Source organism: Pezoporus flaviventris, unplaced genomic scaffold (genome assembly GCF_033815535.1).
Source record: "Pezoporus flaviventris isolate CSIRO_AGI_PZ_B2104156 unplaced genomic scaffold, CSIRO_AGI_Pfla_v1 ptg000063l, whole genome shotgun sequence".
Taxonomy (NCBI): domain Eukaryota; kingdom Metazoa; phylum Chordata; class Aves; order Psittaciformes; family Psittacidae; genus Pezoporus; species Pezoporus flaviventris.
In genome coordinates this window covers 778,188-798,195 of record NW_026892611.1, presented here as the reverse complement: position 1 = coordinate 798,195, position 20,008 = coordinate 778,188, and the positions used below count along the sequence as shown (strand labels likewise).

The 20,008-nt window shown below is 41.7% G+C and overlaps 1 protein-coding gene across 4 annotated transcripts in view; it reads right to left on the bottom strand.

The window, feature by feature from the left end:
- The window catches only part of NOS2 (nitric oxide synthase 2), a 70,157-nt gene extending 51,264 nt beyond the window's left edge, over positions 1 to 18,893 (bottom strand). Inside the window, exons 1-7 of one of the 4 annotated variants that reach the window (XM_061469902.1) lie at positions 18,758 to 18,893; positions 4,182 to 4,273; positions 3,987 to 4,073; positions 2,632 to 2,799; positions 1,600 to 1,693; positions 1,050 to 1,172; positions 811 to 959 (exon numbers count right to left, since the gene is read on the bottom strand). In XM_061469902.1, coding sequence (XP_061325886.1) covers positions 811 to 959; positions 1,050 to 1,172; positions 1,600 to 1,693; positions 2,632 to 2,732 — 467 coding nt within the window. In that variant the 5' untranslated portion in view covers positions 2,733 to 2,799; positions 3,987 to 4,073; positions 4,182 to 4,273; positions 18,758 to 18,893. Of the gene's footprint in view, positions 1 to 810; positions 960 to 1,049; positions 1,173 to 1,599; positions 1,694 to 2,631; positions 2,800 to 3,986; positions 5,914 to 18,757 lie in introns of those variants that run through there. The other 3 variants (XM_061469903.1, XM_061469904.1, XM_061469901.1) reach the window with 3 other exon arrangements.
- Positions 18,894 to 20,008: the final 1,115 nt, after the last annotated feature.

Here is a 20,008-nt window from a genome sequence, read left to right as displayed (position 1 = left end):
CACATGGAAGAAAGCTTTGTAGAAGGAGTTCAAAGTGTCTAAAGAAGCAGCTATTATGTGGCTGAGCCCCTTTGAAAGTTTGATAATGTTTTATAATAGGATGAGCAAACACTGAATTGTCAATTGAAAGCTTATCATGTGAAATGGCACTGCAAACTCTTGGACCTCAACCTGATGTTCCAGCTCTTCCTGCAACAAGATGTCTCTGCACCATGCCCATTTTCGCCAGAACAAGCCTCTTCTGAAGCTACAGCGCACCTCTCAGCATGCTCAGCAAGCTTATGCTGATGATAGCACAGAGCAAGGTTGAGAAGCAAGAGACTGGCCTTCCAATCTTTGGCTAAAGCCTTGAGAGTCAAACAGAACAAAAGAACACAAAGATACTTGGAACAGCACAAAGGAAAAACATTATGCACATATTTCACATCTAGGTCTGATCTGAGTAGGAGCTAATCCCAACAACATCCACTGTTAAGGAAACAGAAAGTGACATTCTGTAAGAGTCCTGACCAAGCTGATTATTACAAATGATTACATAATGTAACACCCTGAGAAGGGAGAGGGCTGAGGAATGCACTGTGCAGAGTTCATTCCTGTACTCCCAAGGCTGCGGATTGGCAGATAGAACATATGAAGTGCAGTAATAGTTTTCTTTCACTTTCCTAATAGTCCTTATCTATTTTTTGAATGCATGCTATGGAACAGGACGGTCACCCATAGCCATGAGGAAACCCAAGCACTCCTACAGTCTCACAGACTGGTGGGTAGGGAGAGGAGTTTAAATGAAAACTGAAGGTAAAGCTGCCTTACTCTTTAAATGAATTGTAGTACTGCTTGATGAAGTCTATTGCCTGAGGTAAGAGCTCTGCTGGTGGAACCGGCTCATCTCGAGTACCTCTCACCAGGCCCTTTGGGGTCATGAGTGCCCCTTGGCAGGCTTTGGTCCGGCAGTTGATAACCTGAAAACCAAGAAAACGTCAAAACCCAAGGCTGCACTCTGTATCTTGTCAAGTTTATGAAAAGCCACTGTTCAGGTCTCCAGATCTTACCTCCTTCGCTGTCAGGTGCAGTGTGTCAAGAAAGCTGGAGCCATTTTCCAAGTTTCTTACTTTTACATGTCTTGGACATCTTGATACTTGGTTTGAAGCTTTGATACCATTTTGGGAGGGGTTCTGGACAGAGAAAAGATAAAAACACTTCCTATCTTCAGACCTACTGAATATCTTACAGCTTCATTTTAAATTTGCCATTTTAAATTCACTTTAAATCTGCCACTGCAAACACCTTTATAATTTCAGTAAGGACTCTTAATAGTCACAGTCTCACAAAAACAGTGAACCAGACTATTTTAGAGAAAGGCTGGGTTTTCAAAGGTGAATAAAGGAGCCAGGCACTTCAGGCCCCACCGGGTCACCTCCCTCCCTTAAGTCTTACCAAAGCTCCTTTATGTGCAGACAAGATCTTGCATCCAAATATCTCACAGCAGTCCTAACCTCATGTAACTACAGTCAGTCCTCACAGGAGAACTGTGAGAAGCTTTGAGCAGCAAGCACAACCCGTCTGAACTGTTATTATCAAACTATGATGATAGAAACAGACCTCTCTGCCATCAGTGGCCTTTGCTGAAGTTACAGGTGGCATCTCTATCCACTTCTTGCTCAGATCATACAATTTGGCATCGCCATTTTCTAAGCTTTAAAAGAGAGAAAGACAATTCAGTATAATGCAATGTACCAGTTTTTGTTAGTTTTACCTCCAGCATCAGTAGAGGATGCTCAGAGCTGCAGCTGAAAGATGCACTGAGTCCATCAGCCAACCAAGCAGCATGAGGGGTGGAGAGGACTAGAAGTCAGTAGTAAAGGTATGATAACCCTATTCAGATCACTATGTGGAAAGAAAAACAACAGATATGGCCTGGAATGGTAAAGGTTGAGTATCCTTGCTGTAAGCTAAACAAAGGACATCTGTACAATTATGATGTGGCCAAAAAATACTCAGAGGAATTAAACAAAAAGGTTGAAATCTTTGGGAAATGTGTGAAAAGAGCAGCTAGGTCCAATCTCCAGCCCATTAAGCAAATAACATAGTTTGATATTAATTTCCTTTTGTTTCTGCATTAAGCCTTACTTTCTGAACTCCTGCTTTTCAATTTGGGTAGGGGAATGGGCAGAGAAAGAAACAAAATGCAATAGAAAACTGAAATAAGTAACAGCCTGAGAACTGAGAGATTCAACATGAATGTGTCACTTATTTTATTCAGTGTCTTGTAAAAACAGTATAAACACCAACTGAATTAAAGCATTAATAACCACTCTGCTAACTTTTACAGCAGACACATGCCTCCTAAGTCCTAGCATACGTGAAACCTTCCTAATACACCAAATAAATCTAGAGCTGTGAAAGAGAAAGGAAGATGATTTATTTCCTCAATGACTGCATAACCTAGACACAAAAGCTTAAAGTACCTGACCAAGTCATCACCACCCAACGGCTCCCAGGGACAACTGTTCTTTGGTTAATATTATTGCATTGGAAACACAGTACAGGGCTGCAGAACCCATGACACTTAACATTTTCCTTTGCCAAATGGAAGAGAAACTGAAACGGTTAAAAGACGGTAAGAGATCTTACCTGTGGCTCTTCCTATCCACGTTATTATTGATGTCCTTCTCTGCAGAAGACTGGCTCTTAGCAGCACGAGGTCTGAATGCAAACTGCCATGGGCACAGCATTGTGTATGCTTTGTTTATGGTTTTAGTTCAGTGCTGAAATCTTGTTTTGTGTGATGTGGAAACACTTCTGAGGAGGGAAAAAACCCAACAAGGTCAGCTTTTATCTAAGAAGGCAACTCTTTAAAACTGCTCAAACTCACCACCTAACAGACCTCATGTAGTTAATATCCTGTTTTTAAAACGAAACCTGCTTGACTCAGAGGACTGATGCTGAAACTGCCAGTTCTCTTTGTAATGCTGCAGCCACACCTCCTTCTGAAATACTGCAAGAGAATTTCAGCTGTCCCACAGGTGATAAACCAGCAAACACCAGTGTCTGAGAAAACCACACATGTGCTTTGCTTGTATGAAAAACACCCTCTGACACTTGACACTTTCTTTTGTAAGTTGTGTTTTTCAGAAGCTCCCTAAGGGTCATTAAACCTTCTGTAAATTCACATCACTATACGATAGCTGGGAAAAGGGATGAAAATTGTTGCTGCTATTCTCATAGGTCTGTAATTCAATCAAAAGGTTTTGCAATGTATTGATCTGCCAGCAACTAATGGAGCTCTGAGATTCTGTATTTTGTAAGATGTACACATGTATTTAAATAATAGAAAGCATTTACCTAAGAATATAAGAAGGTTAATGTTATTCATTTTAACATACATTTTCTGATAGTTTCTCATCCTACAATGGATTATTGAACTAGGGAAGGTGGGACAGAAGAAAAGGAGCAGACTAGTTCAGGCAAGGTAAAGCAGAATCAGCCCCAGCAGGTTCATAGCACAAATCAAAATCTGATGTTTCCAAATAGTTAAAGAAAGAAAATATACATTGCCATGTATATACAAATATACATTGTCTGCTCCAAGTAAAAGAAACAGTGTGCAATGAGCATTTCTCTACGGTAACAAAATAGGAACAAATCTAAATTCCTATTCTGCAATAAAATGCTGCAGTGTGCCTATACATTTCTGTAAAACACAGGGAAAGAGAGAAGGAAAAAACAGGGAGAGAGAGAGAGAAAGAAAAAAGTAAAGACTGAATGAAAGAAAAATCAGAAAGAATAATAAGAAAGATTAAAAGTAAAAGTAATAAGAGGAAAAATAAAAATCATAACAAAATAAACAGAAAAAAAAGAAAAGCAAAGATGAAGACTCCCATTTTCCATGCATTTCTGAGCATTCAGAGTAAGAACTTGTTCTTCGTGTTCTCCACAACATAGTCCTTTAAATAATATTTACAGCATTACCTGTTACATGCACAAACCTTCAAATCAGCAGAAAGGGAGATAAAGTTTCCAGAGCAGCAAAACAGCTGGAAATAGAGCAGGAAACTGATTCCAACACTTCACTCCTAATACAGAAAAGTAAACAAAACAAGACAATTTGCCACATAATTACTCCACCTGTGAGCTGCAGCACACAGTGGCAAACCCAGCACAGGGACTCAGAGCTGTCCTACCGTGCTTTGCGAAGAACTTCCCCAGCCCTGTCAGGAGATCGTCTTTGCTGTCAAAGTTCCTTTCCTTTAATCTCCGGGGCTCTGTATCTCTCCTGTGAGGCAAATGCATTTTATACGTGAGGACCATGTATGCAAAACAGCAGAGTGAGGCTACACACGGGTAGTGGACAGAAGGGGAATCCCAAAGTGTCCTGCATTTCCTTCAGAGCCCAAGGGGCGTGCGGCTGCTGCTCTATTACAAAACATGCATGACGGGAGGAGGGAGAGCAGCCACCGGTGTTTGGTGTTGGGAGCATCTCCTCCTTCAGGCTCAGCATGCTGTAACCTTTACCTCTGTGTGCTCTGTGACAAGGACACCGTATCACACTGAGCAGCTTTTGCATCCTGACAGGCAGTGTTAAAATAGGGAAAAACAAAGGAATCCTTGAAGCACTGTTACAGATTTCATCACTGGATGGCTGTTCTCCTGCACATCAAACTCACAGCTGTAGAAAGAGAGCGAGCAACCTCAAGAGAAACTTTACAGAACCATAGAGCTTTAGGATATGGGCCAGTAAAGCACTTAAACATTATATTTATACATTATAATTGATTCTATTAGAATTGATGATTGATTAGGACTAAGGACAGGTATTTTAAATTTTACATAACATCCCTTATTTTCGATCATGCATCTTTCTCAATATTTTCCTCTCCAAAACTCCCTGTTCTATCTGTTGCTGCCTGAGGCTTGTCCCTTTGTGCTTTTCCAACGTACTGGAAAAACTTGAAGGAAACTGCAACTCCTTGAAGTCTAAACTATTCAAACCATGCTGCATGTGTGAATGCCAGAAGGACAGCTAGATGATGGAGACAGCGTTGTGTAACTGACTGACAACTTCAGACAGCACGTGGACACTCACGCATTACAAAACCAGGTTTCTCCCTGAAGCCTGAAAGCCACAAGCAGCCCTGGAGCCAGGGCTGGCACAGAGTGCTGCCAGGCAACTGTGGACTCCGGAGTGCTGTGGTGTGGCAGGACACCCCCAAGGATACCTGATATTGCTCATGGATGTTATGTATGAGCTATCATACATAACATTATCACGTTACAGACAATTCTTAAGTCCGCTGACTAATACAAGGTCAAAATCCTCACAATGACTAGAAAAAGGTTTACAGGTGCTGATCAAAGATCTATAGAAATAAGCTATAAAGCTTCAAGAGAAACAAGGAAATGCACACGAAATATTCATTTGTCATATTTTCAGTGGACAAGCTTGGGCAAGGCATTTTCTTCTTTCTGTGTCTAGTCTGTCTATTTAAAAAGTCAGTGCTTGTATAAAGCCCTCCTAGAGGTAAAACCAGGTTATGGGTACACGTGTTCAGGTGTGAATACACTGTGCACATCCCACCCAGGGTTGCTTGAGATGAATCTCTTGAAAAATAGACCAGAGTTTTCTGTAGTTTGAGCATTCACCTGCTTGTATCAGCCCATGCTCATGAACGTTCTCACTCCGATCGGTTTTATCTTCACATGATGCCCTTCCTTGCACTGGAATTATCACTTGACATCCCTTGTTTAAAATACTCCAGACATCTAATCAGTGGGCAGGAATAATGTGTGAGCTGTGCGTGACCCAATGCCATGCTACAAACTTTTACCTTGCTTCTGACCCATGACAGCTCTTCCCAAATCATACAGGCAGTTGTAATTGCTTGATTGTGGGTACAACCCCATGTATCTCAAGGGTCAAATTGAAAGTGCTTGAGCTGAAAGCAAAATTCAGAGTTCAAAGAACAAAGTTACACTCTTCTTTGTATTTGCTGTTTTGTCAGGTTATAAAGATTCTATTTGCATCTTTCCCTTTCTTACTAGATCTGAACTCTCATTTCTACAGAACAGGAGGAATCTTAACATCTAGTACTTTAAAAAATAATGTATCTTAGAAATTTAAGTGAATTATGTTATATTATATTATATTATATTATATTATTATATCCAATGGTTTCTAAGCTTTTATTATTTAGCCTCTTTATTTCCCTGTGCTTGGAGACTGCTGAAATCAAGCAAAGGCTCTGTAGGGACAGCATATGAAAAATCACATTTGGAATGACCAGAGGAGAAACATCTTCTTTCCACATAGGAATTGCTCAAAGGATTGGCTGAGGTACAGGCATTCAGAGAACAGCTTCATCACTCCAGTTTTTCAAGCAGGACCTGCTTTTTACTCACCAAAATCAATAGGAAAACTCCCTCTGTATAACACCACCAAGAGAGCACAATTAATTCTTCAGGTGGAGCCAGAGATTACCTAAACACCGACTGTCCACTCCTTCTACAAATACACCACACTGCTTGGAAAGTTCTTCCCACAGAACCCCAATCCCACACCTATTTCCTATTTTTGCACAGCCGCTTCTGCCTCTGCCATAGCAAAATGCAAGAACTAGCTGCTTTTCTTGCATTAACTTTGATGAAAGAGGTGCCCTTTTGGAGCAGAATGTCTGACCTATTCAACAGCATTCTGACCACGCTGTCATTTTGACTTAAATTGTGTTTTGCTTCTGAGAATGTGATGGTCTGTAGCCTCAATGATAAGCAAGTCATATTCTTTGTCTGACTGCAATATTCTGCATCAGCTCAAGAAGTTCTATCCTTAAAAACATTTAAAAAACAACTGTTTGTAGGGTTGCTCCCTAAGATCAGGACACCTTGAGCCTTCAAAGAACTATTACACTGAGGCAAAGCTGATGATAACAAGGGCTGATTTTCCTGACTTGATGGAACCCTAAAGAGAGGATGCTCAATTGTCCCACATCTCATAAATGACAAGTGATTTTTTTCTAGCTCCCTTTTCCTATCCAATCCAACTATTTTCTATGTGAGGAACCTCCAAGATGATCTTTCAGAGACATCATGTATGTCATCACAAATTCAAAACAGAACCTTGCAGGCACCTAAAAGCACTTGGCAGCTTCTAAGATTGGTGAAGACGCCCCATGGTCCTCGGGTGATAGGGATGAAGCACTCTGCATTTGCAAACTGATGTCTCTGCTCCTTGAGCATTTCCTTTTCCTGTGGAAACCTACTCTGCTTCCTGCTTTAGCCCATTTGATTAACTTCCCTGGCTGAACAGGAAATTTGGTCCTTAAAGTACCAGTAACACAGAATCATTATAAAAGGATTGAGAAGGACCACACAGAGCACTCGCTCCAGCACCCTGCCCATCAGCAAGGTCAGCTGGAAGGAAGATATTTTTGAGCTACCAGAAAACAATTCCAACTCAGTAGGAGGGGCAGGAGCTGCCCAGTAACCTGGGATGAGACACCAAAGAGTAAGAGCACCAGTCAAAATGGAGCCAGGTCACAAAGACTATTTACAGCACAGAAATGAACTCATGCTTCTCAGTAAAGTGCTCGCTACTTCTTTCACGTAGCCACTATGTGGTACAAATGACTTCACTGATTTGGTCCATCAGGAACATTCGTTCACTTTCTATCCCTTTCTGGGCTGCAGTGCTGCTTTTCTCAGACTTCAGTCACATTTTCCAGCTTGCTATCACTTAACTGCAGGACAGGCATCATTTCCCAGCAACACTTCAGCATCTACTACATCCTTCAAAAGTTATTTTAAGACAAGTTTTGTCTCTCTGTGCTGTATCCAGTGCCTGGTCCAATGGGGCACTGAGCCACAGGAAACCTCTCTGCACTGTTTCAAATACAAGGTAAATAAATGCATAAATGATGACAATGGTGAGGGTTTGTGTCAGGGTGGTGCTAGACCTGGGGCAGTATCAACACCTCTCAGTTTGCTGGTGACCTTGCACCGCTCATCCAAAAATGTTATCTGCAAAAGAACGTATTTCTAGTTCCCAAATTTCTACATTAAATACCAAATGTACCAGAAATAGTACTGCTCACTGTACTTCTAAGGACTGTCATGTATTTCATTAACTGCAGCATCTTCTTCACTGGCTCCTTCATTTTGAAATGTTCTTTATCAAAAGTGGGGATAACAACTTTCTGTCAAAAGCAAAACTAAAGATTCAGGTCTAGGCACTTAAGAAGTGGGATTGCAAAGCTACTGTCTGGACTCCTTCTTAGCTCCTGCAGATTTAAGATAAGAAAAGCAGCAGCCTAGGGCTGAAAGCAGTGTTTCGTTTGCCACCTCCGGAGCTCAGCAGTGTAAGATCGCATGTCAAGTGACGACTGGGCAGAGTGGAAAATTTCAGGAACTGAACATCTGTGGGTGAAAACGAAAGCTAAGGTCAGGTTCAGAGTGCTGTGCCAGTAAACTCGTCCCTTCCTGTCTGCTTGCTGCAAGCCAGGCCGAGCCCAGAAATGCAGTAATAACAGAATCCCCTCTTCAAGCACCCTCTTCAGAATTCCCATTGCATTTTACAGACATGGATGACAACGTGAAGGAGGGATGGAGCAATGAGACACCCAATAACCGCATTCTCTGTGCCTGGATGCACGTTCTCTCAGGCAGAAGCGACTTCTGCAATGTTCTGACTCAGCCCTGGGCTCCTCAACCTCAGCCACAGCAGCAAAGGCTTGTTACCAGCAGACTAACCTTGGCACTTGACTGGGCATAAACCCAGCATCCTGCATGTGGCTGTGTGCCCCACGCTCCTGGACAGAATGTCAGCACATTTAACATAACCTATTGAAGATGTCACTGTCCAGAGCATAAGGAAAAGCTGGTGTGCGGATAGGGACAATGTACAGAGCACTGATCTGTAGTCCTGCGATTCACAGCATTCAGCTTGTGGCAGCAGAATGTAAAGATGACCTGCAGATTGCCACATGCACAGAGATGTTTTGCTTGAGAAACAGCAGTGAACTACAGAATTTCAAACGTATTCCCATGCAGTAAAAGCACAGTCTAAGGAAGAAATTCCAGTTTAAGTAACAGGGCAGTGGTTGATGTCAGTGGAAACAGTCCCTAACCACGGTGTGAAGGAACACACAGCCAGCTGTCACATTATTTCTCACAGGGATGTGCTAGATATATCATCACAACGCGTGTCCATAGAAACTGCTCCAAACCCCGTGAAGCTGAACAGAGAAAGCTGAAGTTCTGGAGGGTGATTTAGTCACTCTGTAAAAACCCTGAGTAGGGTTCTAAGTCTCTGTCACCACAGAGAGTGGATCATGTTCTTCAGCTTAACAGGACTTGAAAACTTACCTGCAAGTCACACCAAACAAATGTTTAAAGTCAGTCTGGGCAATGATAAAGACACTTAACCCAAAATTCCAACACCAATTTCTGCAACGTGGGGCGTTTGTTTCATACCTTTTATGTAACTTTCTCCTAAATGACTGATTTCACGTTAGACTCAGTGTAATTACAAAACACGGTCCATGTCTTGCATGAGATAAGAACAGAGGCTCTTTCTTCAGAGTTCGATGATCTCTGAAAAACATTTTTAAGCCTATTGGGAAGTCCACGGAAATCCCTCGAGCCTGAGGTTTGCACGTACTGCAGTCTATTTCTGCCTTTATTCTGGTTCAGGAGCACATAGGCAGAATAAAATACCGAAACTCACATTTTTGCTTACTACTAAAATGCATAACACACTCAGGATAACCTTAGGTACAAACAGAAGCACCAGTGCTCCATCCTGGATTAAGGAAGTAGGAAGTTAAGTCATTATAACATTATTAATGATTTTAGCTGTCTCAGGAAATTATCAGAAAACGATCAGAAAACATGCTCTCAACTCCCTTTTTCTCCTCACAACACAATTGCTTCACTGTAATTCTCTTGGTTACTGCAGAGTCACTGTAAGTGTAGGCAATGACAATGTCCACAGCTATTTCTTTCTCTTTCCTTTAGGGACTGTGCTGAGGACTTCACCTCTGGGGCTCTGACTGCCTGGAAAGATGCTTCCTCTGCTAAAGCCTCACTAATCCTCCTGGCAGCCTCTCCCAAACCCTTGGATGTGTATAGCTGAAATTTGCCGTGTCCTCCTGTACTGGACCCAGAGGCTGTGTTTCTCATTCTGCTTGATATCTCTCCCCCTACTCATCTCCACACTGGAGTGCCTTCCTGACAGCACGTTAATACTGTGCGCTGCTGGGCACACTTTCAAAAGACACTGATCACTATCTCTGTGACTTGGGCCAACAGAAATTGGTCTTAGGCACAAATTCAGACATTGGTTGAATTTCATTCCCAAACCCAGTGTTTGCATTCACTGCATCCCAGCCTGAAAGTTCTGGCTTTGAAGAACACAGACCAATTGTGATACCCAGAGAAGAATGGATCACCCAGCTCTGTGTTTCCTCCTTGAGAGACAACCATGAAGCTGAGCTTGAAAGGGACACAATCAGGAGGAAATAAAAGCATACTCATAAATCATGTTGCCTTCTCAAAGCTTCCTTATCTGTGCCATTAAACCAAGGGGTTTCTTCACAAAGCAATTGTGAGACATTTTCCTTCCATAAAAAGCTTTCGATGTTGCTGGGCTGCAGAACCCTGACACGAATTCACAGGACATTAGTAAGTCATTATAAAGAGAGGGTACCTCCCTCCTGCTGAGCTCTCTGCAGGAGCAGCTCATCTGCTGAACACTGGGAAAGGACCATTGGGCATCTGCTCCAAAACAGTCCACATCAAATAAAAAGAACCTATTCCAAGCCACCTGGCCTGCATACATACCTCGTCTTTCTATCAATTCAGACCTTTACCCAAATCTCTGCTTTTCTCTCCCTAATTGATTTCTTACAGCCACCAGCAGGGAACTTTTCTCAAGAACTGCCCAGTATTTCAGTGTGGACATTGTCCCAGCTGTTTATCTGCTTGATAAGAAAAGGGATTAAATGCACAGGGAGATCAAGAAGGAAACAGCCACAAGGACATTTCCCACATCTAGAAATGCTCAATCTCAGTCATTACTGATCAGCCTTTTGTACCTGCCCTGGCTGTGGTTTTGCACTATTGCTAAGCCCTTCTCCAATGGAACAACAGGTCTGGAAATGGATGTCTGAGAGCAGCTCTGCACAGCCTCCTCTTCCAGCAGTCAAGCAACCCAGCCTTGCAGATGTGTAATGCAGAGCACTCCTTTCTGCAGCCATGGGGATTTCTTGGGTCAACCTGGTTTGACAGACTTATATTTAGCAGAAGTCTTATAAAAATTTCTTACTTTTTGTGCCAGTCTTCCACGAACCATGACACAACCTCCACACAAAGCTTGGCAGAGAGGAATTCGCCACACAAGCATCTCAGATATGTTAGCTGGACCCATCCATTCTACCACTTTTTGGAATGGAAGATTTTCTCTGCTTCTCTGGGTCCAGATATACTTACCAATATTGACTACTCCTAAGGGACAGTGTGAACAATCTGATGGTTGGCTTTGGAGAAAGGGATGGGGGTGGTTTGTACAGCTTCTAAATGAAAATTTTTCGGTCCATGCAGAATCAATCTTTTTCTCCTAACCAGAATTAGTGAAGCCTTCCTGCCTCATACAAAGGCTACGGGTTCAGGATATGGTCACACATATTCTGACAGATTCTCCACCATTGAATAAAACAACTGGTTCTTCATTCAGAGCTGCCTAGCAAGTAAAACCAACACGCAGGTGAACTTGAGGTGGTTGCTGAAATGGTACACTGAATAGTGCTGGGATTTATGGAATATTCCTCCAACCTAACTCCCATAATTGAAATAAAGTCACTAAAGAAACTTACATCATGCATAGGATTATAGGAGAGTGCAGGTTGGAAGTGGGAAAAATCCCTTGGGAGTTTGAAGTGTCACTTATTAAAAATAAACAATAGAGATGTGGATACAGCAAGGTCAGATTCTAGAAAGCAATGGATGGCTTTATGAAGTGGGTAAAGTCACAGGGTTTAATCTCAATAAGCAGCCTTACTAAAAACATCAAAGGATTGTTATGCATTCATTAGCAGGTGCTGTTATTGCCCCTAACTATTTTTGCCTCTATTCCCAAAAGGATAAGATGCAAAATTATCACTTCATCAGTGTAAATGCTTTGGCTAACTACTGCATAAAGGGGTATTTTGAGCACACCCATCAAAGCAAAAGGAGCTCATGTAGACCACGTACTGCACTGGTAAGTGCCAGAAATAGTGAGATTTTTGGTTAAAAGCATGTTCTTGTCTCACCTTGTATTCATGATTATTAGCTCTGGGTTAGTCACCTGAAACCAGGCAGAAGGAAATATAAAGGGGAATTTTCTGTGACTACAACATTGTCCCTAAGGTTAAAGCTGCTCAAGAGAGCTCTCTGACCACCATAAGCTGAATACCACTATGTTATTTCCTTCTCTCTTCTCATATACCAGCTTCTATGATTAAATCACAGTCTGAGAATTCTCAAAAAGCCCACGTTATTCATCTTCCTTTAAGGGCTTTTTGGGATCAATACTTCCTGTATTCCCATGAAGTGGAACACATCATCTTTAATCCTCATTTCCTCCCATGGTTTTGCTTTTGAAATCCCATTTCTTTTCAATGGAAGAGCAAAGCTGCATGTATGAAAGACAGATGACTGGCATCCTGAAATGGCCTGCCAGTGACAAGAGAGAAATCTTTGCAGTTAACAGTGGCTTGATGTGGTAGAATGACCATATCAGGAGAGATGACTGCTCAAATACATGATGATATACCCACAGTCTATGCCCACGCAGTGTCTCAGTGTTACGGATAAGGAACTAAGAAATGATAGCTGATGGTAGGGTTCTGTCACAAGCTCATGTGAGATCAGTTCCTACCCCATTAGATGATCATCTTGCAGAAACCACAGCACCCCATCCCTAATGAAATAAAAGTGAATGTACTATGGGGAATGAGTGATCATTTCCATCAGAGAGGCATTCCAGGTCAGTGATGATAGACACAGATGAGATACACACAGTATAAACTAATGATCAGTGATCCATCAACTAGTTTGTAGACTGCAAGTTTTAATATTGATAAAGTTGAAAATGAGGAAAAGTGAATGCAGTTCTTCAGCACAGAAGACAGCAGCATGACTTTTAATGAACACATTTCCAAAGGAGCATGAGCACGGGAAATGGAAGGGAAATGAAAGCAAGTAATTAGTGGTCAAAGAACCTCAGAAGCCTTTTTATGCCTTCCCTTTACTTAGTTTACCTCCTAACTAGGAGCAGCGCCTTTGCCCCCAGCCTCCAGGCTGGCCTCTTGAGCTTTGCTCATCTGACTAACCCAGACTGGGCTTTGTAAAAGCAAACAAATGAAACTGTTTCACTTTTAATTCTGGTAAACACTACTAACCAGGGTATGTTTTTCTCAGCATTCAGGGGACTGAGAAATGGTGTGAGATGGTGAAAGCTCACTGAAGTACACAGGAGTCTTTTCCCCTTTGATTTAATTGGTTTTGGCTAAGAACCCATAAATAGCCTGAAAAGTAAATGTCCTGATGAGCAATTATCTAGAATGCCTTTTCTCTATAGACCCAGACAGAATCTGAGAGCGCAAGGATAGATTTGTGTCTCTCAGCTTTTAACAACCAGCCCCTAAGAACTCCAGAGGTTCCTAGAGTTGTACAGAGCAAAGTCACATAATTATGATTTGTGGTTTCTCTGAGATACTCACACAGTTGGAACCCCTTTCTATAGAGTGAATAACACCCCGCACACCCCTATGGCACAATAAAGGCAGCTCATCCCAGGTTCAGTATGGAATACAGTCTGATTCTTTCAAAGTGCCTTCGTTAGATGAAAGAGTTTATGGTCCTGTTCCTCTCTCAACCAGACAGGATTTCATCAAGTTACTCTTCATGCTACATACCACTCATATGATGTCCATGCTTTGTATTATTACACCAGCTATAAAAACTGCCCCTTTGCTATGAATTAACTTTGAGGTTAATGAGCAAGTTAGAGGGCAGGGATAGGTTCTTCATCTCTTAAGCTTAACAATACATGCTAGCTGCCTTCTCACTGCAGTCAGTCAATCAGAAATGACCAGACCTGGTACAGTGTAGCTGTGAACTGCTGCAGGCTGTTATGGCAGTTGGAAGAGCTCTACATTTTAAAGCTGTGCTTCTGAAACAATTGTGATTGTTACCATTTTAGCAGCTTCCTAATTCCGAGCCATGCTAACAGGGGAATAACCATCTTCCTGCTACTTGCCACTGGAGTCCCAACCAGTCAGAGAGGTGCTCTGTTCATTGAAATCATCAGACATGATGGCGAACACAACACAAATGAGTATTGTGGGAGAATCAGGTAGGTTAAGAGTGCCCACTGGTTCTTACAAAACCCCCAATACTGAGATCCACTCTAAGCTGTTTACTCTTGTCCTGCCCATGACAACCTAACTGTTAACTGCAGTTGCAGGTGTTCATCACTGTGCAGACAGTGAACTGGAGACCCCTCCATGGACTCCAAGAATTGCTTTTGAAAATCTTGGCCATAAAGCTGCAACCTGCTCTGGGAGGTATCTTCAGCTAAGGGAGGACAAACTCTACAGAGCTCTTTAGGGATGGAAGCCTCCAAGACTCAACAGGTGTCTGATTCTGTATGTAAGCTGTGGTTAAACACAGCATTTTGTGACCGCTAGAAGAGGAGGGAAAAGCAGAAAATAAAAGAGAAAGCAGCCCTTGCAGTTACACAATGGTGGAAAACCAAACACTCTATTTTTAGGCATAAAAAAATCAGTCCTCATACTGGTGAGTTATCAGGGAGGTGTCCTCAGCAAATACAGCCTCTGCCTGTGTCCACCACCATGATATAATATTTTCCAGTCTACCAATTTGCTTGATGCTTGTTTTGAAACAGTTTTCCTTGTTCCTTGTTTCATACCATCTGAGGTACAGCTGACTTTCTGTAGATGAACTGACTGCTGAGAAAACCAGAGTAAGACCGAGAAAACCCCAGTCCTGCAAGCTGATACCTAACACAGCCCATGAGTCAATCTCGTCAGCTGCAAGAACTTACTGCTACTTTTGTATCTTTTGAAATCCAGTCTGTAAGAATGGCAGGGAATATTCATCGGAACATCAGCATTTTTATACTTTAAGAAGGATAACAAGGACTGTGCAAAAAATCAGCTGTAACAAAAAAAGGCCAAAGCACACTGGTTTTTAAACAGATGAAGCTGGACCCGAGCAGAAGGAAGCATACAGGTGATGAGGCAGTTCAACCTAATGCTGTGGAGCTGCAGCTGAAAGAAAATGTTTTGTATGAGACAGGGAAGCACCCAGACAAAGCTGAACAGAAGTTACTGATTCAAAAGAAAAGATCAAGTTAATCCTTTTCAAAACGTAGACTATGAAGGCAGATTCTTCTGGGGGAAAAGACACCCAGGTTGATAGTTAGAGAACAGGGTAGGTAACTCCTTCACCCTCTCAGCTATAACTAAGGACAATAAACAGCAGCTTCAGAATTGTCCTCTGCATAATCACCACCTAAGTGGGCAGGATTACAGGAATAAGTGCAATGTCAGGGACCTCTCGGATCAGGGATAACACTAACCCTGGTAAGCTCTTTGCTGCAAGTGGCAGATGCCTCTGTTTGCTTCTAAACTTTAAAAACTTATTTTAAATATCAAACAAAATTATGAGGAAAACAAAAAATACTCTTCAAAGCACAGGGGTTTTTTGAAAAGCTAATGTGCCTGCCCTGATTAATCATGAGCTGAAAGCAGTACTTGATGACTGGTGTATGCTTCAGTTAACACTAGTTCATAAAACCTGGCTTGACAGAAGTATAAGATAAATTAATCACATAATATAAAAGTTGAAAGATGTGCCAGCTGGCTCCTGCTCAAGAACAACCACAGCACCTCACAGCACCTCTGAGCAGACAGAAAGAATGCAGCAAAGCAATGGAGCGAGCGGGCAGCACAGTGTCGAGCCGTTCTCAGGTGTTACTGACTCACTTTAGAACACAGCTCTTGACAAGGAGACTACTCACACATTTCATATAAACATATGCTGGCTTTGATGATGGGCACTACATTGCGGTGCGTAAAGCTAAAGACTCATTCTTAACCTTTGAGGTCAAGGACTCTCATAATAAATATTGTGATGCTAAATGTCTAAGACTCACAGCCACTGTGCTGCCCCTTCCGTTTGCATCTTATCAGAGCTTTAGATGAAGGCACAATTTCTAATGCCAAGTTAAAAGCTATTCACAAAAAAGAAACTGTTCTCCCTAAAGATCACAGTGAATGTTATTTGCTGCTCCAAAATAGTGAGCATACTTGTTCTTTACAGTATCACAGTAAAGATCACTTCCTTACGACATCTGAAAACGAGCCAAGCGCCATGGAAGAGATGGTTTTGTTTAGCATCAAATTCTTCAGCTCACATGTCTCTGAACAAAAAGCAATGCCTGTGACATAACGAACCAAGTGAAAAAGAGTTTACAAAGTGCTAAAGCTAAAGAATGATTTAAAGAATATTCAGTTATTGACAAATGGTGCTAAGCAAAACCTGGCTTGGGATGGAAGTATTCTATTCAATACCCACAGGGCTCAAATGGCTTTCCGTGGCAAGAGTGAATTGAAATCAGTAAACACCTGACATAACAATGTGATCAGAAACATATCTTTCCCCATGGCAAGTGCAGAATGCAATCCTGTATTTTAGATAAACCACAAATTTAGTCTTTTCCATACCAAAACCTGATATGAACAAAATAAAAAACAAAAAAAGGGAAGATTTTCACTACACAGAAAGATTCTACATGAGGCTCTGAGGCTGAAAAAATCAAAAGCAGACTCCTGAACATTTCCATGTGGGATTAAGAGCAAGATCCTATATACTAAACAAAACACACTGACTATCCTACTGCTGTTGTTCCAGCTTTTCTAGACACATTACTGCCATATTTGTCATGTATAGATTATTTCCAAACAATTTCAGCTTTACGTTCCCAATGTTTTTGTACATGTGCATATATGTGTATATATATATATATGTAAGAATGCAGTAGCACCAAATCTGGTTCTGTCCTTAGAACATTGGTAAGTCTATAACCTGGAGCTACCAGCTAAGAACCTTTTCCTCATTTTCCTCAGCTATATCATGATCTAAATCTGTTTCTCCATGCCTCAAGAATTAAAAGCATGATCCATAGCTATCAAACAGAAGTCTCCCAACTGTCTTTTCCTTGTTTTAATGTTTGTCTTACACAAGTCTCCTGTGAACCTCCATCTAGCTTAACTGATTGTTGCCTGTACATAACCTTTGGACACTTCATTCCACTCACCTCCTCTAGGTGTAGACTAGTAATTAGAAGTTATTGACTCAAGGGCTTACAGTAACCAGCTGTAAAACTGTTGTTTCCAGAACGTAATTATTACATTTGTGTAAACACCCTGAAACCCTCAGGCTAATGTATGGCCAGGTGATACTATGCCACACCGAAAGTGATGCTGATAACTGAATACTTCCTGTAGGAGTGGGCCCAACAGAAAAACAGGCCTTTGACATGACTTTCTGATGGGCCCTTAATCATTACTGTATATTCTTGCCAACAGTATGTTATTTATCAAAACTGGCATGATACACAAGTACAGAAATGGGTTCCATTTCAAGGAAGAAGAAATGAAACCAATGAATAGTCTTGTCCCTTTTTACTGCTATGATTCATCATTGCCTAATGAGCACTGTGAGCTTCTGTCTTTCAAACTCTGCAATAGTAATCACAGTATACAACACAGTCTCTTTCATCCCCTATTACTTAATTTGCCCCCAACATCTTTATTTTCAGAGATTCTGGATATGGAAACACAGATGCACCAATCTATTTGGTGGTGGTATTTTCTTTACAACTGCCAGAGAACCATGGAGAAGACTGATCAGGAAAGCGTCCCCTGTGAGCAGCAGGAACAAAGTTATCCCCATGACTGTGCAAGTGGTTCCTGCAGTGGGCCCTGTGAGAGCCACTGGCAACTAATCAGGAGCACACTGGCACTGACACCAAAGGGGACACTGGTGGGACAGAGAACAGCTCTTCAGTCTCAGCAAGGCTGGGTGGCTCAAACAAAGGTGACCCTGGGTACTACTGAAGAGAACTCAATTCACCATATAAACTCTCAGGTCAAACAGATCAGTGAGTGGTAACTTAGGGCAACGAGGCTAATAGAAGATCCTTGATCTCAAATTATGCTGTTGAAGAACAGAATTTATATGTCTTGAAAACAGAAACCTCATGAAAACAGAAACCTCAGTTATGCAGCTGAATGACTCTTCAGCACAGTCATTACAGAAGAATGACTATCAGACACTGGGGTTACTTTCACTATTAAAAGGAAGTAAATAGTGGTTTACATCATCCCTCCCCTCCGCCAAGAAAATTATTCATAACAGAGTCAGTGTTACCTTCACGTTAGATTTCTTTCTCTGAAAAGCTTTGTTATGTTGAAAACCAGATTATGCTTATATGAAAAAGAACCAAACAAAACCCCTCAGACACCTCATCTTACCCTACACCTGAATCACTGCTGTCACAATATTTAGTCAGGATGTCTCCTGCCTCAGCAAACCACGTTCCCCCTCTGCACCCAGCTAAAATTTGCACTCTTTACCAGTTCCCAAAGTCTAAAACTCACAGATCCTGGTTCTACCATATCAGTTACATCTATCATACCTTTGGTGTGGTGTTCCCATGCTCAGCTGGCACCTCAGCCATTTGGGAGCTGCAGATATGCCACGGCTGCACCTTCCAGCTCCTTGGTGCTTTCCCTCTTGAACTATCCATAAATTAAATAACAGGCATATAAGGATAATTGCATTTGTCCAAGTCATTCTATTTAGTAACTGAACAAAATACTATGTCTCATACTACAACAAGTAAGACAATTAAAGCAATAGAGGGATGCTGAGCACGCTACATTCACAGTTCAGGAAACTAGGATGGTTCCATACACTGTTAATCCTGCTGAGTCTGAGAGGTTTCACTGTTGCACTGATACAAAGTTCACTGCATCTCCATGCTACAGACCAAATACACATAATGTAACTGGAGTACAGCATGGGTCATCCATCTGCTGTCCTTAATTAGAAGTAACATATTCCGGTATCTACTCTCAAATCTTTTAGCATTACACTGTTTACTTTTACATTGAATATTCCTTGTCAGCTGCCAAGGCTAAAGTTTTCTGTGCTCTGCATCAAATTATTTTGAAAGCTTAAACCAGAATGGTTGCACTTTCCAAAAAATGTATTTAAGAGAAAGACAAGTGGCTTTTCTCACATGAAGGAGAAAAACTTACACCTTACACATTGTGGAGAAATGCTATTACCTTCCTGCTTTATCTGAAATTCAGCAGAGGGATGCCCCAGCATAATGTCAGAGTATCTCCTGATAGACCTGTCAGGAAAGGATTCAAGGAAAAAGAAGTGGGGTAGAAGGACAAGATGAGAGAGAAGATAGTTAAGGAATATATAGAACAGGAGTAAAGCTGAGGGTGTTAAAGGTGATGTGAAAGATGTGGGAGTAGAGAGAGGAACAATAGTGGCGATGGCAGAGAAAAAAAACAAAGGAGAGGGGCTCTTGAAGAGGGGGCTTAGGGTTAGCAGAGACAAAGGAATTTTTTGATACAGTACTTTATGCTATAAATGGTCACTAATGGCCTCCATTTCTTTTATAGCATTTGTCAAATCCTTGGTGCTTTGAGCGAGGATTTTCTTTTTGCTTCTTTCATGGCTGAATGAAAACCAAATAAGAATCTAACAGCCTAAAAAAGGATGAGCTTCAGCACTGAAGCTCTGCTCTGGCAGGTGAGGAAGCTTCGCAATTCGGACACAGAGAAACAAACCTGAGGACTCGGGCAGACATCGCAGCAGGCACTGCCACCTGGAGGCACAAGGTTCCAAGTGCAGCTAAAAGCAAAGGTTA